Genomic DNA, 22,051 nt, shown 5'->3' with positions numbered 1-22,051 from the left:
TTGAGAGACAGCTCTTCAAGATTCAACAACCCAGGATAATGGTCCAGTTACCTACTGCCATGTGGTTTGTCTACTTTACCAATGACCTTAAAGAGCCAGCGGTAGAAATTTCAGATGAAGCAGTTACCAGAAGTTTTGTGATATTACCATTCAATTCCTAGAAGTGGATCAGCCCTTCCCTAAGCCACAAAAACTTAATACTATGGCTCAGGTCAGGGGATGGGTGGCTCTCATAGAACAAAAGAATAGTCTTCTTCAAGAAGCTCATGGCTTCATAATGGAAGCATATTCTGTAGAACAAGAAGAAAAGAGAAGTCTGCCTAACTTGATAACCCACCAAGAAAACACTCCAATGTGGCAGTAGAGAGCAATCCACTCATGCAACCACAAAAAGAGTAGGAATAAGTGCCTAATATTCATGAAATTTCTGACTTTTGGTGATACAGGATCTGGAGATTAAGGCTGTTATGATGTTCTTTACACAGGGTTACTCAGTAAAAGTCTCACAGTAAGTTCCTATGGGAATTACAGTCCTGTGAAATATAGAAAAGTCAGCTCAGAAGCATAGTTCAATGATGCAGTGTAATAAGCCAAGCATGGGGCTTCGGTGCCATTTTAAGATTACATATATATGGGGTTTAATGGTGAGTTATCTCTTTCAGGATCACAACGAGCCCTTTAAGACAATGCACCTTTACATGGAACAGAATACAGGATGACCTTTTATAAGAGCCTTCCTGGGGGCTGAACCACTCCTAAGGGAGAAGGAGTCCCACTCCAGGGCAGTGCCATAGAAAAGGGCAATAAAAAAGATGATAGTCAACGTTTATTGACCACTTTCTGGCACTTTGTCAAACACTTGTAAGCATGTTTTCATGAAGCCCTTCCAACAGTTGTCTAAATAACGACAATTATCATGCAAGTTTTATACATAAAGGAAGTGAGGTGTGAAGTAAGGTTTAAAGGGATTGGTAAGTTCACTGAGGTTTCATAGCTGCCGAGTAATAGATCAGATGATGTCAAGGACAACTCATGACAGATGGATGGGCAATAAGTCCAGGATACCTCCTCTCTCCAAGGGCTGAACACTGGGTCAGGGTCTCCTTCCCACAACTGATGTGTTATTTTTAATCTTTCATTATAGCAGTCCTTAGTACTGTTTAATTTGCTCTTATAATAAGCTGGAGGGATATCTCGTATAGGAAATTGGTGAAATCTGTCTCCAATCCAAGTATCCTGGAGAAATCATGATGAGCCTGTTCAGTTGGATCTTGCTGAGAAACAAGAGTCAAGGGAAGGAAGGTGGCAGGAAATGTGGTATTTGTGTTGCATACTTCCCTTCTTGTTTGAAATGAACTCATTTTTATTTTTCCTCCTAACCACCATGTATTAGATAGCTATCACACCAAACCATAAGAAACTACGAATGCTGAACATAGAAAATCCCCTGCTCTCTTGGAAGATGCATTCTGTTGAGCAAAGAAATAAACTAAATAAATACAACTTAAATATTATATAATGAAAAGGAAAATGCAACACGTTGATGTCACAGAAGAGTATCTGAGGCCTTACTTTAGACTGAGTTGTCTGGGGAAACTCACTAAGGAGGTGATATTTATGCTGTTGGTACCTGAATGCCCAGAAGTTGCAAACGGGAAAGACTGGCAGAGAGAATAGCCAGGTAAAGGACCTGTGCGATAGGCCCCAGGCTAACTTGTTCCAGGAGCAGAGAAAAGACAACAGGCTAGGACACAACCCACAGAGGCAAGTGCTACAAGGTACTTTGAATACATGAAGCCTTTGATGCCCAGGAGGAAGTGTTAAACTGGCAAGTGTTTCTCAGATTTTAACAAGCATATGAGTCCTGTAAAGATCTTGTTAAAAATGCAGATGATGGGAGTTCCCCGGAAGTCCAGTGGTTAAGACTCCATGCTTCTGCTTCAGGGGTTGCATATTTGATCTCTGGTCAGGCAACTAAGATCCCACATGCCTCATAACCAAAAAAAAAAAAAAAAAGAAAGAAAGAAAGGAAAGTTCATGAACTGAATAAAAATGAAAATACACATCAAGTTAAAAAAATTTAAGGCAGATGGTGATGCAGTTGGTCTGGAGTGGAGCCCCATAGTCTGCATTTCCCCAAAAAACCCAGGCAATGACAACCCTGCTGGCCATGGAAGGCATTTGGACAAGGACAGGAGCTGTGAGCAGTTTTGCATTTGTAAGTCTCCAGTTAAACACAACAGAGAGAAGGAACAGACCAAACAATGACAGATGTGCTAGGACCTGGGATCAAGGATATAGTAGGCGCTGGAAGAGAGCAGGACCCCAGAAATCAAGAAGCACTTCAAAGAGGGGGAAGTGCATGGAATGCAGAGCTGTAAAGTTAGAGGACCGAGAAGCGGCCTGAGACTCAGCACACAAGCGCCCCTGGAAACTGTTATATAAAGTAAGCTGACTTCTTTGGTTGTACCTGAAGTATAGCTGATTTACAATATTGAAGCTTCCAGTGTACAGCAAACTGATTCAGTTTTATGTGTATATCTATATTCTTTTTATTCTAGTCTTTCCCCTTATAGGTTACCACCAGACACTGGACAGTAACCTATAATGGGAAAGAACACTGTATAGTTCCCTGGACTATGCAGTAAATCGTTGCTGTTTATTTCATATGTGGTAGTGTACATCTGCAAATCCCAAACTCTTAGTTTATCCCTCCCCCCACTCCAGTTTCCCCTCTGGGAACCACAGGTTTGTTCTCTGTGTCTGTGTCTGTTTTGTAAATAAATTCATCTGTACCATTTTTTTTAGAGTATGTGAACCTCTAATACCAATTTGGGTGGGTTTCACAGATTACTATTCTTCTCAAGCCTTCACTCCACCCTTACTTGTAATGCTCGCAGACCTCACTTCCTACTTTCCTGAAAAAAAAAAAAAAAAAACATGTAGAGACCAATTAGCACAATGGACAGCTTTCCCCTTAAAACCTACCCTTCGCACATTCGAAGCTTTTGCTATTTCCATCCTTTCCTCCTGTCTCCGAGAACTTGGATATGGGTCCTTCTTCAGAGGTATTAGGTCTTCTGCCTTCCATTCTCCTACCCTTTCTCACCAGGACACTGCTACTATGGGGTCATCTTCTAAACCACTGCACAGACCTACTCTAGGTCACCCATGACCTTGGCTGGTCTATCCTCACGGTCTACTCCTCATGTAAGTAAGTAAGGAGCTAAGGGATGGGCACGTGATGATGTTCTGCCCAGTGAAACAGGAGAGAAAGTTTGGGGTGGGATGGGGGAAATGCCCTTCATTGATTAAAAACAGGCATTCCAGAAGCAAAAGCCCTCAGCAGAGGCTGAGTCCTATGGGGATGGTGTGACTCAAAAATGCTACTACTACTTTGCAACTTAGAGGAGGAGGAGCCTGAAGGTGTCAACAGGGAAATGGGCAGAAACTCTTATCTTGCAACATAATTGCATCTCCAAGCTAAATGATGGTGGGAAAGCAGTAATTCTGAGATATTTGAGATTAAGCCTGTGGAGTTCAAGTCTTCTATTGCAGTTCTTGTTTTTCAGTTGCTAGGTCATGTCCAACTCTTTGTGACCCCCATGGACTGCAGCATGCCAGGCTTCCCTGTTCTTCACTATCTCCCAGAGTTTGGTCAAACTCACATCCATTGTGTTGATGATGCCACCCAACGATCTCATCCTCTGTCAGTCCGTTCTCCTGCCCTCAGTCTTTCCCATTATCGGGGTCTTTTCCAATGAGTTGGTTTTCTATTGTCTGCAGTTTAAAGCAGCCTAGTTGATGCTTCTACCAGAGCAGGAGGTGACTGCCACTGGAGCTGCCCAAAGGCAGGGCAAGTAGTTTCTCAACCCTCTCTTTCTCTCCCTCCCTCTCTTCTCACCCTCTTCCCTCACTCCATTCTGTTCCCCTCCTCTCTCCCTTCCTCCCTAGCTTACCCATTCTTCCCTAGCTCTATACCTCCAAAACTATCCTTTTAACTCTTAGACCTGCCCCACACAAGCATAAAACTTCTATCTTCTGGTCCAAAAAGCACTTTGCAGATGATTATGAGTATTCACGGCAGTTTTTCATATGCCTATTTAATGTAGATTTCTGGAGGGGTCCCAGCTTTATTTTATCTCTCCTTTACGGCTGTGATAGGAATATTGGTGGCTTATGTATTCAATGCTAAGTATCCTGTTACATGTCTAAAGTTCATGCACACATATAGAAATGAATAACCATAGAAGTGCAGCTAAAGGGGTATTTATTAAATGTTATAGTGATCAGAAGAAACAGTATAAAAGGGCAATCTCAACTTTCTCAGCAAGTTTCCTTTTCTTCGCTTTATGAATTTCATGAATCCAGAACTTAGAAAACAGTAGTCTTAAAGGGCAGATGTCATAAAAGGTTACTTCTAAATGTACTTCATAATCGCTTTGCCATTCCTAAGCCTTTCCCCAGGGCTAACCCTGGTGTGGGTTTATGTGTGGGAAGGTTGTTTGGGTAGGTCCTTCAGTGATTCCAAACTTTCCTAGTTAGTGGAAATAAAGCTTTGGGGGGGGGATTCTGCCTCTGGAATTCAGGCCGTTTTATTTGATTATGTGATCCCCACCCCCTCAAAACCAGAAAAGAAACTCTCCTTAAGTTAAGAGAAGGGTTTAGATGGTTTTGGTGAAGAAAGGATAACAAACACCTAAAGGACAAACTTCTCCTGTGGTGTCGTGATTAGGAAGCTCCGAGGGGCTCCGGGACATGAATAGGTGGACCGCTGTACATGCAGTGCATGTGTGTGCTAGGCTGCACCTGGGGTTCTGACGACTTGCTCTGCCTTTTGAAGAGTCCATGGTGGTTTTCATTTCTAAACAGCCAAGTTTTGCCCTTCACTGTTTCTATAAGCAGTCTGCATAAACTGATGCTCTTCCCAAATATCACAAAACTAAGAACTGCACAGTTGCATAAGAGAGAGGAAAAGTCAGTCTCCTCAGAAGATGGGAAGGGAGGTATCCCGCTGTGCACGGGAGGTGTACATTCCTGCCCCCACGTGCAGCACCAAGCTCTTCCTGGAGAGAGACAATGTAACAGATCCATAAAGAGATGCAATTCTGTTTGCTCTCTGCATTTCCCATGCACCAGCACTAACCCAAGTGCAGAGGGTCACTCAGTTCTGATGACAACCTCCTGCTATGTCACCCATCACAACCTAAGCTTTAGCCTCCTCCATGGAAACTTAGTTTCTGTCAATTTCCAATATGTTTCCTTTGTAATCCTTGTATTGTAATTATGTATCCTTAAAGTTAAAACAGTAGTAATCAGCAATTCTCTTATTTTCTTGAATTTCTTTTTATTCCTGTGGTTTTGATGAATATTTAATAGAAAGCCCACAATGCTCACTTTCATATCTCAAGTTCTATTCAAATGTATTCAAAGATAAGATCACCCAGTATCATTGGAAAGTCTACATAAATATTAATAAAAATACTGACAATTTAGATCCACATGGAATAATACTGCCCCCATATGATTTGCATAGGTAATAGAAGTAAATTTTTCTTAACACAGCCCTCCTGTGCCTCTTCTCAACTTGGATATATATTTGCTATTCCTGGCAATGTTATTACAAAAGATAAAATTTCAGCCACTTCAACATTAAAAATAACCATAAAATGTCAATCCTCCCAAACAGATGTGATTTAATCAAACTACCCTGAATCAATGGAAAAGGTCTGTTTTCACAAATTAATAACTGCATTAATATTCTTCGCATCATGGTGACATTCCTTGGACAACTTGGAAGTGAGCTGAAAATGATAAAAGTGGATTATGGTACACGTATCTCTGTATTCTCATCACTGCAACTTAGACATTGGGGTGAAAGTTGTACCTTTTGTTTCTCAATAGCTGAGCAACACTCCGCTGGTTTTTACTACAACTGATGAAAGGGAGAGCATGGCAAACTGGATGCATGTGACAAACACAAGAGGTAATATGTTTCCAGGATGTGGCATCTGGCCATTGACCACAGCCTCTTGGAACAAGATAAAGTCACTGAAATAGTTAACAGATGTTAGCATACTTGAAATATAAAAGTTCTATTGCTAAAAATTATGTGGGGTCAGATGGAGATTTGGCGCTTGGTCCATAATTTAACTGACTTGGCAAATGCAAAGTTGAGATCCAGAGGCATATAACGTATAATACGGAGACCACACACTGCACACAGCACACGGGGACTCATAAACTACTGACGAAATGTACGCTGTGCTAAGCCAGCTTGATTAAGTATTAACACAGTATTTGATACTTAGGGAAATCTGAAGTCAATTTTCACGTCGACTAAATTAAAAAGTTATTTCTGTAAGAGCAGAAGAGTAGACTTTTCTACAAGTTCAAAGGACGTCTGCAAATTTTATTATTTAGCCTTGGTTTGCAATTTACCTGATGACTGGCATATCTTCCCGTCCACTTCATAATCCATCCAGTGATGCCCTTTTTCAAAGTCTCTCTCTCTTTTTTTTTCCCCACTTTTGTCTATTACTCTACATTTCAGAACGAGCTGACAGTAATGATTTTCAGACGCATATCTGTAGCTGAAATGGAGCCTCTCAAACTTAAGTCACAAAGTTATTCAAGTCAAGCACTGAATGAGGCTTGTGCTACTTTAGAGTTTGTAGTTTTATTCACAGCTTTGCAGATGAAGTCACCAGCTTCCATCACTTTGTAAAGATTCACACCCTGGTGAGACAGAAATGAAGGTGCCAGGTAGGAGAGGGGTGGAGGGGTAGGAAGAAAGAAGACAAAACAGACTTCTTTTAATTATATTAGTAGTTACTTAACCATTTAAAATTATCAAACAAATGTTCGTTATTGATTGGGGGACAACATTTGTCTCCATAAATTATGTAGATTTAAAATTTTTTTGTTTTATTAAAACATATCTTGAATCTGAGCCTAGGCTAACCACACCTGAATAATCCAGTGTAATTACGCTGGTACCTAAACTCTATGAAGGACAACAGTAGAATCAGAAAGAATGAACAAATATCAGTGAAGGGCAATTAAAATGATAATGCTTTGGAGCAGTTTATAGATAAGGCTTTGGCAGGGGAATCTCATAGTATATCTTAGTATATAAACAAACAAACCTGATAAAGCTGTAAGAAACATAGGAATGATGAATGTATGTATAATTTTTAACTACATCCAGAAACACTATTGCTGGCATGAAATTGAAGGAGGTAGTTTAATAAAATGAAGTAGTATTTAGTCCACATCTGGAACTTGTTTGCCTGAGAGGTTGTACTGACTGGAAGCATAAATAGGATCAACAAAGGCTTTGGTAAATCCGTGGATGACAGATCGGCAGTTGGGTATGAAGGCCAAGTTCAGCGCAGGCTCCTCATCTTGGGCTTGGCGGAGCCAAGGATCACCACCAAGGTTTCCAGCCTGCACCGAGCTATCACTGGCGGGGACTGGGGGGACAGAGCGTTAGGCAGATTAACCAGAGATTTACCCCCATGGAGCATTTTGTAAGCTCCTATGTCTTGCCTCAACATGGACTAGAAACAACATGGACTTAAAACTGAACTGACTCAAGCTCCCTTACTATTAAGCAGTAGTTTTTAAAATTTATGTAAGTCCGATGTTTTCTTAAAACGAATAAGCATAAATACTCACAGGCACTTTTCATACCAGAGATCATAAAGAGATCATAACTCTAATACAGCTAGTTACTTCTCTCCACAAACTTTCACAGCACTGTTTTCTTTGCAGTTTACGTCTGCTTAAGAATCACCAAAAAGTAATTTGTAAAATGACATGTAAATAATTTTCATGTTTCTTTTTATTGTGAAGTTGTTTTTAGGACACTAACACTTGTTTTTGGTTTTGTAATGGTTTTGGGTGGAAAGTCCTTTAGGCATAGTTTGGTTTCACATTCTTAATACAGTGATATGCAAATTTTGTAAGTAATAAGTTACATATGTCTGTCATTTCTGAATTACATCTAACAAAAGATCACAAGAAGATTTTAGTCATCAAAGTTCTTTGCTTTTCAGTAATTTCATTTATAGCAATTATGCAGTGGGATTGGTTGGTATCACAGCAAAGAGTGATTTTGTTTTGGCCTTTCTCTAACCAATTTACTTAAAGAACAGATTATTTTTGTTTGTTTTTCATCACTAAGTTGTGTCCGACTCTTTTGTGATCCCCTGGGCTGTACTCTGTCGGGGTCCTCTGCCCAGGGGTTTCCCAAGCAACAATACTAGAGTGAGTCGCCATTTCCTTCTCTAAGGGATACTCCCAATCCAGGGATCAAACCTGCTTCTCCTGGATTGGCAAGCAGATTCTTTACCACTGAGCCACCCTGGAAGCCCAATGAAAAGATACCTTTATGAAATAATGTGGCATTTACTCTTAAATCATTTCAGCATTTAAACCAGGTGCTTAAATATGTTAATGTACTATGATACATTATAAAGTTTCAAGAACTTCACATAGAATACAGTTTCTGTCTTTAGGGTGCCTGTGGTCAAGCAGGCAATGTGGAACCCTAAACAGGAAAGCCTGCGCTGCAGCTAAAGTCACTGAGATATCCAGATGACCACGAGGGCAGAGCTGCAGGGTGGTCAACCCACTGAGGAAAAGGAAATGGGAATGAACGAAGAGCAGTGTGTCTGGGAAGAGTTCCAGGAAGGGTAAATCCTGAACCGAGGCTTGTACAGACAGTATGAGTCCTTGAGAGGAAGGAGGAGGCATGAGGCACCGTCAGTGCAGACATCTGAAACATATCATGGGATGCGTGGAAAGGAACGGGCAGAAGGACTGGAAAAGGAAAAAAAAAGGCCACAGAGTGTGACAGAATACAGCCCTGCTTTTCAGGAAATGGGAATCCACTGATGCATGCCCAAGCAGAAGCAAGGCATATTCATATTTGTATCTTAGATGAAATCTTCCACGGCAGCATAGAGGATGAATTTGAAGGCAGTCTGAAGTCAGCAGACCAGTATGTGCCAAGCCGCTTCAGGCGTGTCTGACTCTTTGTGACCCTGTGAACTATAGCCTGCCAGGCTCCTCTGTCCATGGGCTTCTCTAGGCAAGAACACTGGAGTCGGTTGCCGTGTACTTCTCAAGGGGATAGTCCCTACCCAGGGTGTCGAACCCTTATCTCTTGTGTCTTCTGCATTGGCAGGCCGGTTCTTCACCACTAGTGCCACCTGGGAAGTCCCGCAGACCAGGATAGAGGATGAACATCCCCAGAAGATATGAGGACTTGTGCTGGTGTAGTTAGAGCCAGCCCGGGTAGGAAGGAAGGGACAGACAACCAAAACAGTTTAGAAGTCGCATCAGTGACTCTTGCTAATTGCGTAGGCATGGGAGCCAGTGATACAGGTTCCACAGAGAGCCTTGGTTTGTTGGTTGCTACCCAACATAACAACTTAAATTGGGAAATTCTTGGAAATGGAAACATGGTTTATGTGCAGTTGGACCCAGACAGCCTGACTCATGTGAAGCATCAACTGAGTTCAACCGAGTTATATAAATCTTCAAGAAAGGATTTCTATTGCTTGAGAGTTTAGGATTAGGAGATGAAAACTATTATATACAGAATGGATAAACAAGGTCCTGCTTGGAACTATATTCAATATCCTGTGATAAACCACATTGGAAAAGAATATGGTAAAGAATGTGTGTATGTGGAAAAAAAAAAAAAAATATATATATATATATGAGCCACTTGGCTGTAGAGTAGAAATTAACACAGCATTGTAAGTCAACTATACTTCAATAAAATAAATTGGAAAAAAAGAGGAAATATTTCTACTTTTTTTCAGGTTCTGTCACAGTCATATCTCTCTAATAGAAATGATGGAAATGATCAGGCTACTCAGTAATAGCTATTCCTAACCAGAGAAGAGAGGCAACAGCTTCTGGTATTTAGTTCCAGGTGATATTAGTCTTTCAATGAACAGGATTGAGTGTCTCTAGGCAACAGGCAACTATGAATACATTGTAATGCCAGCTCTCTGTCTCCAAGGAGAGCTGAACACAGAAAGAAGATGGTACTGCAACCTCCTGGGAGCTTCCGAGAAAGGCACCAAACGCGGAGGAGAGGAGCCCAGCAGGTGGACCCGGGGAATCAGCAGGGAAGTAGCAGAAGGCATGTTTTTGAGGGTGGTTTACTCGCTCTCAGGTGAAACCGAGGAGGAGGAGGAAGGCCATTCCGGGGGTGGGGAAGGCAGGAGGGAGGGACGGAGCTGAGAAACGGAGAGCGCAGGGAAGGATGGCAGGAGCGCCTCTCAGAAGAGCGAGGGAGGAGCAGAGAGGCCAGACGGAAGGACAGCTCCATTCTCGAATCCAGGTGGTGATTTGTGCATCTCAGAAAACATGTGGAATTCCTGACCATCTGTGAACAGTGCTTTTGCCTTTTATACTTTTCCCTAAAAGATTCTGCTTTAGAGATTAGTAGATCATTTTAATAAGCATGTGTGTTATAGGGCCTGTGACTTTCTCAGATACCACTTTCAAAGAGACTATTCCTGCCGACCAATGTTTCACATGCTAAGTATTATTAAACCCTGCTCCTCCACTGGCCATTTTAAAATGGCCCTGGGCTCTCTTCCAGAAGCCCTACTTGTCACCGTGAGAAAACCAAGATCCCAGTTTTCCTCCAAGGAAAAGAAAACAGCAAAAACAAATATCATAAAAGCAAAGACAGGCTCTAACTCACAAAGCGTGTGACATCAAATGAGATACTGGATGAAAACGTACTTTGGAAGTCAAGAAGCAGTAAAAAAAAAAAGAAAGTGAAATGGTAGCATTATTGGTGATTGAGCTATAGCAATAAGTTCTTTTATAAAGTCCCCCTCAAGAATTTTTATTGTATTTTCCCACTGTGCATTTTAGGAAAGAGCAAAAGTGTAGTAAAACTTGACCTCAAAGTTGCTTCCCAAATCTGAGACGCATTCCAATTTCAATCTGCAAGGAATGTATGAATATTAAAATATGCTAAGTTACCTTACCGTATTGACTCCCAGGCCATTAAGCATGTAGATCAGATCCTCCGTGGCTACGTTCCCAGAAGCACCTTTTGCATAAGGGCAACCACCTAGTCCGGATACTGCAGAATCCACTACATTAATGCCCATCTGGAAAACAAACCCAAACACCCAAGCTTGTCTCTTTATGGCATGTAAGTTGTATTTCTATTTAACCTGTTCCAAAGAGCAAATAAGGAAAATCTGAATTATGGTCCCACTCTATTCACTTACCCACCTGCCGCTGGAACAGTCCCCAATGTGGACTTCTTTTCTGACTAATCTTATCTTTCAGCCTAACAGAAACTCTTAAAAGATCTCAGGAATGACAATAGTCTTAGATTCAAAATTGAAACAGTATTCTGATTGATAATAGAACAAAGGCAGGGGGTGAAGCTTGAAGTAAGATTAATTCATACCTAGGGTGTATTTTCCAATCTAATTTTGAGCTTTATTCTAACAGTCTTGTATAACCAATATGAAATATTTTCAACAGCCTGACCCAAAAAACAAGATGCCTTAGAAGACAAGTCAGGGGTGTCTCTGTGTTTGAAGCTGTGTCTTGTGGGGTGAGTTCATCCATTCAATTCACCCACTGTTTATTGATCAGCCACTTTGATTAATTTGCACACAAAACCTGGATGTTTTGGGAGAAGCGAAGAGACATTTAAGAGGTAGGACATCCACCATCAACAGCTACACCAGTTCACGTTTACTGGGTTCTCACTAAGTGCTCAGTTCAGTTCAGTTCAGTCACTCAGTCATGTCTGACTCTTTGCAACCCCATGAATCACAGCACGCCAGGCCTCCCTGTCCACCACTAACCCCTGGAGTTTACTCAAACCCATGTCCATCGAGTCGGTGATGCCATCCAGCCATCTCATCCTCTGTCATCCCCTCCTCCTCCTGCCCCCAATCCCTCCCAGCATCAGGGTCTTTTCCAATGAGTCAGCTCTTCGCATGAGGTGGCCAAAGTATTGGAGTTTCAGCTACAACATCAGTCCTTCCAATGAACACCCAGGACTGATCTCCTTTAGGATGGAGTGCTAGATATAGTATTAATACCATATGATGCTAATTCATAATCCCTATAAAACCCCATGAGGTAGATACTCTTCCATCATTCTCAAATCATAGATGAAGAAACTCAAGCACAGAGGGATTGCATAATTTGTCCCAGGTCACCTTTGTCTCCAGAGAATTCACACTCTGCTCTGGGCTGTAAGCTCTGGAAACATGGAAGTTGGTTCACGTTGTACGTCTGGGGAGATCCGAGGCGGAGAGTCTCCATGGTCTGGAAAAGCTGTGAAACCCCTGAGATCAGACTCTAATAACTCAAGAAGAGAGGCGAGCAGAGAAGCCCTCCATGCAATGTGACAGCTGGGTAATCAGGAGCCACCTGAGGTCTAACCTGATTCTTCACTCCTGGACATTGGAGAAAATGGCCATGGCCTCATCTAAAACAAGAAGCACTGTGAAGCAGAGCCCTGATCAACGTACTGGGTCTGGGGTTCTGAATCACAGAAGCAGAGCCACAAATTGTTGCTACAACCTCAGTTTCTGATTCTGGAGGTCTGAGCTAGGCCTTGAAAATTTGAATTTTAAACAAGATTCCAGATGTTGTTCTCACTGATGTTCTGGGGAATTGCACTTTCTTTCTCCTTTTCTTTTTCTGATAACATTTGATAACATTTTTATTTCAGATTTTCAGAAAATTTGGGAAGAAAGTGCAAAGCATTCCCATACATTACATACCATTTCCCCTACTGTTCACATCTTACATCATCATAGCATACGTAACGAACACATCTGATATTATTAACCAAAGTCCACACAGGATGCAGATCTCCTTAGTTTGGAAGCCATTGTCTTCTTTCTGGTCTGGGAACTCATCCGGGTACCACGCTGCATTTAGTTATCTTGTCTCGGGACGTTGTGGCGTCCTCTCAGCTTTCACCGTTCTTTGTCCTCATTGACCTTGACCATTTTGAGTTGTACCCATGTGTTTTGTACAGTACCTTTTGATGTAGGTCTGTCTTATGTTTTCTCATGGTTAGACTGGAGTCCTAAACTTTTGTGAGGAAGGCAACACAGATGAGATGCCATTCTAGACACATCATATCAAAGGTACGCCCTACACAGTTATTGTTTATGACTGATGATGTTCACCTTGATCCCATGCCCCATTTTCCATGTGGTACTTTTTGGGGGAAAAAAAAAAAAGTCACTATGTGCAGCTCAGATTTAGGAGTGGATAGTATCTACCTAAATGATTTACAAGTCAGCCATATGGGAGATTTGTCTATCCTGCCATAATCGTTTATTTCTTCAAACATTTGTTTACATCAGTAGAGACTCATAGGTATTTATTTAGCGCTTTGCGTTGTGTTCCAATATTCCTTTGTATGTCTTGTCACTCATGTTGGTTGAGATTTGGCCACTGGGAGTTCATCAGTTCGTTCCATCTCCTTTGACATGCTAAGGGGGCTGCATTCTTTTAATCGAAGTGTAGTTGATTTACAATCTTGTGTTAATTTCTGCTGTACAACAAACTGATTCAGATACACACACACACACACATATATTCTTTTTTATATTCTTTTCCATTATGGTCTGAAGGGCTGCCCATTTTTAATAAATTTTCTAGATTTTCCCTTGTGAGATCTAGGTTGTTTACCAGTTTTCCCAAGAGCAGAACCATATCCAAAAGCCACGGATATCTCTGTGACTAATGCAAGTTTACAGATATAGCTTGTTTGCTTCTGTATGTCTGTCTCCACTTACTATCCTCTGCAACATGGGAAGGTCTATATGGCTCTTCTTCCATTACCACGACCTCTCTCCAAGTTTAATTGTGTTTGGGTGTTAATGGCCAGCTGAAGTACTGGTCCATTTAGGACAGTCCACATTTGTGGTGAATCAAAATAGTAAGTATAAGGACTTATGCTACAGGAGTGAAAGCTGTGGAGTGGTCCAGTAGTTGGACAGCACAATGGTAGGACAGTGGCTCATCCCTGGGGATTAAGCAGTACATCAAACAGTCAGAGACATTCTTCACCCACAGGATCAAATTCATCTGTTCAGTTGAAATGAATCTATCACTCAAGGAGACAGAAGTTTTGGCGATTTTCAGTCCCTACCAATTATAATCACCTGGGGTCCTTTTAAAAATAACACACAAGCTTCTTCTCCCCAGGATCTCTGTCTGGAAGTGAGTCAGCTTTGGTATGTCTTTAAAGCTCCCCCCTGGTGATTCTCTTGAGTAATTATGTGTGGGAACTCCTGAGGCAAGATTCTCATCCATCTCAGCCCTTATCAGCTGTGGGTATGAGTGAGCTTTCATTTTGAAGATGCTCTGTACCCTGAGGCAGCAGAGTTAACCATGATGGATCAACTTTTCAACAAATCAGTTTTTGAAAGGACACTCCCAAAAGTATCTGAAGTAGTGAATGTAAGTAATATGTGCATGATAGCTGGAAGATAGCTTCAGCCTACCAGGAGAGCTTATGATCTGTACAATTTTCCATATGTGTATCCAGTTCAGCTGCTCAGTCGTGTCCAGTTCTTTGTGACTCCATGAATCGCAGCACGCCAGGCCTCCCTGTCCATCACCAACTCCCAGAGGTTACTCAAACTCATGTCCATCGAGTTGGTAATGCCATCCAACCATCTCATCCTCTGTTGTCCCCTTCTCCTCCCACCTTCAATCTTTCCCAGCATCAGAGTCTTTTCAAATGAGTCAGCTCTTCTCATCAGGTGGTCAAAGTACTGGAGTTTCAGCTTCAGCATGAGTCCTTCCAATGAATATTCAGGACTGATTTCCTTTAGAATGGACTGGTTGGATCTCCTTGCTGTCCACGAGGCTCACAAGAGTCTTCTTCAACACCACAGTTCAAAAGCATCCATTCTTCGGTGCTCAGCTTTCTTTATAGTCCAACTGTCATATCCGTCTATGACTACTGGAAAAACCAAGCTTTGACTAGACGGACCTTTGTTGGCAAAGTAATGTCTCTGCTTTTTAATATGCTGTCTAGGTTGGTCATAGCTTTTCTTCCAAGGAGCAAGTGTATGTATATTAGACTTCAATAAATAACAATGACAAAAAGGAAGTGTTGTTGGAACTGAAGGTAAATAGGAAAACTTAAACTGGTAGGAAGATGAATGAGAATTTTTTTTCTATTGTGCAACTAACTTATAATTATTCTTATTTACCAATATCTATCATGCTAGACATTCCTGTCAAAATAGTTCTTCCCTGGAATAGTTCACAAATCCTAAGTAAATAATGAGGCAAAAAATAGAAACAAATAGATGTATATGGGCTTCCCTGCTGGCTCAGATGGTAAAGAATCCGCCTACAATTTGGGAGCTTTGGGGTTCGATCCCTGAGTTGGGAAGATCCCCTGGTGGAGGGCATGGCAGCCCACTCCAGTATTCTTGCCTGGAGAGCCCCATGGACAGAGGAGACTTTGAGGCTACAGCGGAGCCACAGGGTTGCAAAGAGTCGGACACGACTGAGCTATTAAGTACAGGGTGAGTGTATATGTCTCAGACATGAAACACATCCCCTTACACATAGACTTATTACAGTATATTTTATACAGATAAAAATTAGAAAACCATCCTAATGTCTGTCATTGGGGCTAATTTAAATTAATTAAGGAATGTTTTAAAATGGAATGATAAATACTTTGTAAATGCATAGTTAAGGGAAAGAAACAGATTATAAAACATTATAACAGTGCATGCAATCATAATCCCATTTTCTAAACAAAAAGAATTTGGATGATAATATCAAAATGCTAAGAAGGTGATCAATGAGTTGCATGTCATTTATTTTATTTTAATTCTTTTTATTTTTGTTTTCCAATGACCCCACAATGAATGTAATTATATATATAAAATTAGAAAAAGAAAGGCTTCTGCAAACTGTAGCCTGTGGCAGACTGACAGTAAATAAATCAGAGTGGGAATAAATAAACCTAAGGCTGAATTCCTTGATTAACAACATTATTTTGCAACTAATTGGTTTTTCTAGGATTTGAGACTGCAGGCTAATGTGTGTACATAATCTCATAAGAGCAGACATGATCTGGGGGAAAGGCTCTCTGAAAAATGGTCCTTCCTTCTTTCCTGCCATCACATTCGCTCTGGAACAGATGATGTTTCTGTGAGCATTAGTCACAAATTAATTGAATCAATTCTAAAAGCAGTATGTGGATTTCAAGTTTCAATAGCTAATTTAAAGAGTTTATTAAAGTATACCTTACCTATGAAGAAGACTACTAAAATATGTGTTCCTTTTAAAGTCTCTTCAAAAAACAAAAACAAAAACAAATCACAATCATTTAAAACTCGAACTTTCAGGACTTCCACGGTGGTACAGTGGTGAAGACAGCCTTCCAATGCAGCGGACGTGGGTCCGGGCCCGGGATGGGAACCTAAGATCTCACATACCTGCACTCCGCAACAGAGGCTGCACACTGCAGTTAAGGCCTGACACAGACAAATAATCTTAAAAAATAAAAACAGAACTTCCTACCCACTGTCCCCTCAACTCTGACCTCTATTAAACGTGTGATTCTTTCCCCCGCCAAAAAACATCTTCTCAATGGACAGTGTTACCCACACAATAAGTTAGATGGCTTTATTTATGAACAAGCTGCTTTGGAAATTTCTAGTCATAGTCATCTAAGAAAATGTGACTCCACTGTGTATGCTTTCTTTATCTCTGTTTCCGTGTCCTATTAGAAATGGTACACAATACAATGTAAACAAATTCTTAACAGAGCAAGAAGAAATTTGTTTTCCTCATCTGTTATTTATGGTAAATAGAGGAAACATATGGTACTTTACTATTGAAATCATAGTATTATAGTAAATGCATTACGTTTACAACAGTATCATGTATTCGTTAGTAGATGTGCTGCATGGCTGGTTTTATCATACAAGAGCCTGCATTAAAAGATTATTCTTAGATATTTCTTTACATACGTCTCCAAACCTAAAACATTGCTTTCAGATTTTCAGTTCCCCAGTGTGTGTGTGTCTGTGTGTATATAAGCACACAAGCACGGATGATTTTCTGCACAGTCCAGTATGTTGCAAAAACAAAGGACTTGGGTTTTGTTTTAAAAGAAATATTTTTGGATCAACAACCACAAGGTGGCGATGTAACACCAAAATCCACCAAGTGTAAGTCAAGCATTGAAATGCCACTGGGTTCCAGCTCAGAAATGGCAAATATGAAACTAAACAGATTTATATTATGCAAATAAATATTTTTCTTACTTTAAAATAAGGAGACTTTTACTAATGGTGTATAATACATCAAATGCGGTTTTTGTACTATTCTTCCTTTGACTTCAGCATGTTTATTGAGCACATTCTATGTGCCAGGGACTTGGATACATACACAGCCCTATAGCACATGGAGATTAGTGTTAGAAATTAAAATTACTATATATCTACTCTGTCACTGAGAAATAGTTCACTATTAGCAAATGAGAAACCGTTCTCTCTAGAACTCAGGAATTCTCCCTAAAAATGAAATAAACCCGAAACTCAAAGGATGAAGGTGACCGAGGCTCCCACTTTCCTCAGCGTCATGATCAGAGCTGTTAACCCAGTGACATAGGTTATCCCAAGCCTTGTGAGTAGAGTTGTGAGCTCCATCTGCTTGAGCCCCCAGACGGGTACCAGGACTGCAGGCTGAGGAAAAGGCAAAATACGAGAAGCTACTTTGGAAACTGGCAGATTATCTATATAGACATAGCATGAGCATTATCACTCTGTACTGCAATATCATATAAGCTCTGAGGAATGTTAATTTTTTAAATTTCGCATAGTGGCTAGATGCCCAGATCACACTGATATATCTGATATATAACTGAAAATATCACTTTGACTTTTTCTCAGTGCTGTAAGAACTTATTCTCCAAATAAAACTGAAAAATATGAGAAGACGAATCAAAGATATCGTCTTCCAAAATGTATAATCTTCCATATGTGTCTGATTTTCCAAATATCTCTGATAGGGAAATGATTCATTTGGGGATTTAAGTTACTCATGGGGAAAAAGACAAATATTCATGTAAGAGAAAATACTAAAAATATACCCATTTTCCTGATATTTGTTCCCCTTCACTTCTTCCTCACAGCTAACATTCCTGCCAACAGAGGATCATAATTATCCACACGTGAGTGCTATTTCTCCCCCAGCAGCCAGGCCAGTGTCACTAGTGGGGTCACAGCATTCTTTCCAAGGAGCCCAGATCTTGCCCTGAGATGCTTCCCATCCATCACTCTAAAGAGTTACCATATTCAGTTACAGTACCAACTACTTGCCATTCATGTGTACTGTGAACATACCATGTTTTGAAAACCTCAGACAATAACCATTGGCATACAGGAATAAAGCCCACTGTTTTCAACCACAGAAATTATACACCAACATTGGCATGTAAATCATGACTCCTTGCTATTGGGGTAAGTAAGCTAACATGATGGATTACCAATGCTTTCATAGACCATATCTCACCTCTGAAAAGGCTTTCCCACATGCTTCCTTTTACCCTGCCTCACCACACATAATGAGAGAATATATTCATACTTTCATTTCGTATACTGCAAATTGAGACAGAAAGAAGAGTGTGTACCTAGGAAGGCACAAGAAAATGGAAAAATAGGTAAAGAAATTCTCAATTTCAGTAGATTGAGAAATACTCAATACCATCAGCGAACACCGAAGGCTTATTTTATCACATGCACCTTGTCACACGCGTCACATATGGTAAAGCACCACAAAGTCAGAGCTAAGTGGGCGGGAAGTCGTGCTCCTTTGCTGATGAGGAAACTGAGGCTTAGAGAAGACAAGTGGTGGTCGGTGCTGCACTCAGTGCATGTGAGGCAGACTGTAACAGCTGCAATATCTGTGTGCTTACAGTTCAGGATTGATAGTTTATGTGCCATATTCAATGACAGGGGCTTCACTAAAGGCTTTACACAGTGGTTGCATTTAATCGCTGTAACAACTCCAGGGGCACAGCTGTGAATTAGGAAGACAGCCACTGACAAATCAGAAGACTTCATTTTCTGAAGATGTGGTGCAAATATACAATAGAATACTATTCAGTGACAAAAAGAAGGAAATAAGGCCATTTGCAGCAACGCGGACGGACCTAGAGATGATCATATTAAGTGATGTCAGAAAGAGAAAGACCAATGCCACACAATACCACTTACATGTGAGATCTAGAATAATGATGCAGATGAATTTATTTACAACATAGAAACAGACTTTGAAAACAAACCTGTGGTTACTAAAGGAGAATGGTGGGGAATAAATTAGGAGATTGGGATTATGTGTATATACTACTATATATAAAGCAGATAATCAGTAAGGACCCACCGTATAGCTCAGGGAACTCTGCTCAGTATTCTGTAATAAGCTACAAGGGAAAAGAATCTGAAAAAGGATATACGTTTACATGTATATACAGACTTCATGTATATACATATATATGTATATGTGTATACATAGAACTGAATATATGTATATATGTATACATAGAACTGAATTGCTTTACTGTACATGTCAAACTAACATAGCACTATAAATAAACTTTCTCCAACATGAAATAAAATTAAAATTTTCAAAAAGAATAGAAGCAGGAAAAAAGACTTTCATTTTCTCATCAACCTTACTTCAACTTTCTGAAAAGTTTCTACACAAGTCAACATTATCAAGAAACTTGAGGAAGTAAATGATTGTTGTCCCAGTGATTGCATTTATAGGAAGCTAGCCCAAGAAAACAACCAGAAATGTTAGCAGAGATTTATGTTCAAGCATGGCTATTTTTTGTATCATTATTTGTAACAGTGGAAAAAGAGACTGTAAGTGAAATGTCCAATAATAGGAAGGCAGTTGAAAGTTACATAAGATAGACTTTCATGTGACAAATTGTTTTGAAGTATATATAATGGTACGGTCCTTTTCATCATAGGGGACTGGAATGCAAAAGTAGGAGGTCAAGAGATACCTGGAGTAACAAGCAAATTTGGCCTTGGAGTACAAAACGAATGAGGGAAAAGGCTAACAGAGCTTTGCCAAAAGAACACACTGGTCATAGCAAACACCCTCTTCCAGCAACACAAGAGACAACTCTACACATGGACATCACCAGATGGTCAATACTGAAATCACGTTGATTATATTCTTTGCAGCCAAAGATGGAGAAGCTCCATACAGTCAGCTAAACAAGACCAGGAGCTGACTATGGCTCAGATCATGAACTCCTCAGTGCAAAATTTAACTTAAATTGAAGAAAGTAGGTAAAACCACTAGATCATTGGGGTATGAACTGAAGCAAATCCCTTATGATTATACAGTGAAAGTGACAAATAGATTCAAGGGATTAGATCTGATAGAGTGCCTGAAGAACTATGGATGGAGGTTCGTGACATTGTACAGGAGGCAGTGATCAAGACCCTCCCAAAGAAAAAGAAATGCAAAAAGGCAAAATGGCTGTCTGAGGAGGCCTTACAAATAGCTGAGAAAAGAAGAGAAGCTAAAGGCAAAGGAGAAAAGGAAAGATATGTCCATCTGAATGTAGAGATTCAAAGAATAGCAAGGAGAGATAAGAAAGCCTTCCTCAGTGATCAGAGCAAAGAAATGGAAGAAAACAAATGGGAAAGACTAGAGATCTCTTCAAGAAAATAAGAGATACCAAGGGAACATTTCATGCAAAGATGGGCTCAATAAAGGACAGAAATGGCATGGAACTAATAGAAGCAGAAGATATTAAGAAGAGGTGGCAAGAATACACAGAAGAACTATACAAAGAAGATCTTAATGACCCAGATAACCACGATGGTGTGATCACTCACCGAGAGCCAGACATCCTGGAGTATGAAGTCAAGTGGGCCTTAGGAAGCATCACTATGAACAAAGCTAGTGGAGATGATGGAATTCCAGCTGAGCTATTTCAAATCCTAAAAGATGATGCTGTTAAATTGCTGCATTCAATATACCAGCAATTCAATATACTCAGCAGTGGCCACAGGACTGGAAAAGGTCAGTTTTCATTCCAAACCCAAAGAAAGGCAAGGCTGAAGAATGTTCAAACTACTGCACAACTGCACTCATCTTACACACTAGCAAAGTAATGCTCAAAATTCTCCAAGTGAGGCTTCAACAGTATGTAAACTGAGACCTTTCAGATGTATAAGCTAGATTTAGAAAAGGCAGAGGACCCAGAAATCAAATTGCCAACAGTTGTTGGATCACAGAAAAAGCAATAGAGTTCCAGAAAAAACATCTACTTCTGCTTTATTGATTACTCCTAAGCCTTTGACTGTGTGGACCACAACAAACTGTAGAAAATTCTTAAAGAGATGGGAATATCAGACCACCTTACCTGCCTCCTGAGTAATCTGCATGCAGTTCAAGAAACAATAGTTAGAACTGGACGTGGAACAACAGACTGGTTCCAAATTGGGAAAGGAGTGCATCAAGGTTGCATATTGTCACCCTGCTTATTTAACTTATATGCAGATTGCATCAGGTAAAATGCCAGGCTGGATGAAGCACAAACTGGAATCAAGATTACTGGGAGAAATATCAATAACCTCAGATATGCAGATGACATCACTCTTATGGCAGAAAGCAAAGAGGTACTGAAGAGCCTCTTGATGAAAGTGAAAGAGGAGAGTGAAAAAGTTAGCTTAAAACTCAACATTCAAAAAACTAAGATCATGGCATCCGGTCCCATCACTGCATGTCAAATAGATGGGGAAACAATGGAAACAGTGACAGACTTTATTTTGGGGGGCTGCAAAATCACTGCAGATGGTGACTGCAGACATGAAATTAAAAGACATTTGCTCCCTGGAAGAAAAGCTATGACCAACCTAGACAGCATATTAAAAAGCAGAGACATTACTTTGCCAACAAATGTCCATCTAGTCAAAGCTATGGTTTTTCCAGTAGTCATGTATGGATGTGAGAGTTG

At 40.5% G+C, this 22,051-nt stretch overlaps 1 protein-coding gene across 3 annotated transcripts in view; it reads right to left on the bottom strand.

The window, feature by feature from the left end:
* Positions 1–5,562: 5,562 nt before the first annotated feature.
* HMGCLL1 (3-hydroxy-3-methylglutaryl-CoA lyase like 1) overlaps positions 5,563–22,051 on the bottom strand; it is a 183,610-nt gene continuing 167,121 nt past the window's right edge. For all 3 annotated transcript variants that reach the window (XM_061146046.1, XM_061146048.1, XM_061146049.1), the window contains 2 exons: positions 11,025–11,150; positions 5,563–6,738 (listed from right to left, as the gene is read on the bottom strand). In XM_061146046.1, the coding sequence (XP_061002029.1) occupies positions 6,637–6,738; positions 11,025–11,150 (228 nt within the window). In that variant the 3' untranslated portion in view covers positions 5,563–6,636. The remainder of the gene's footprint in view (positions 6,739–11,024; positions 11,151–22,051) is intronic.

Source organism: Dama dama, chromosome 7 (genome assembly GCF_033118175.1).
Source record: "Dama dama isolate Ldn47 chromosome 7, ASM3311817v1, whole genome shotgun sequence".
NCBI classification, from domain to species: Eukaryota; Metazoa; Chordata; class Mammalia; order Artiodactyla; family Cervidae; genus Dama; species Dama dama.
Note: the sequence above shows the minus strand (reverse complement) of the source record. Positions and strands in the feature narration are given on the sequence as shown.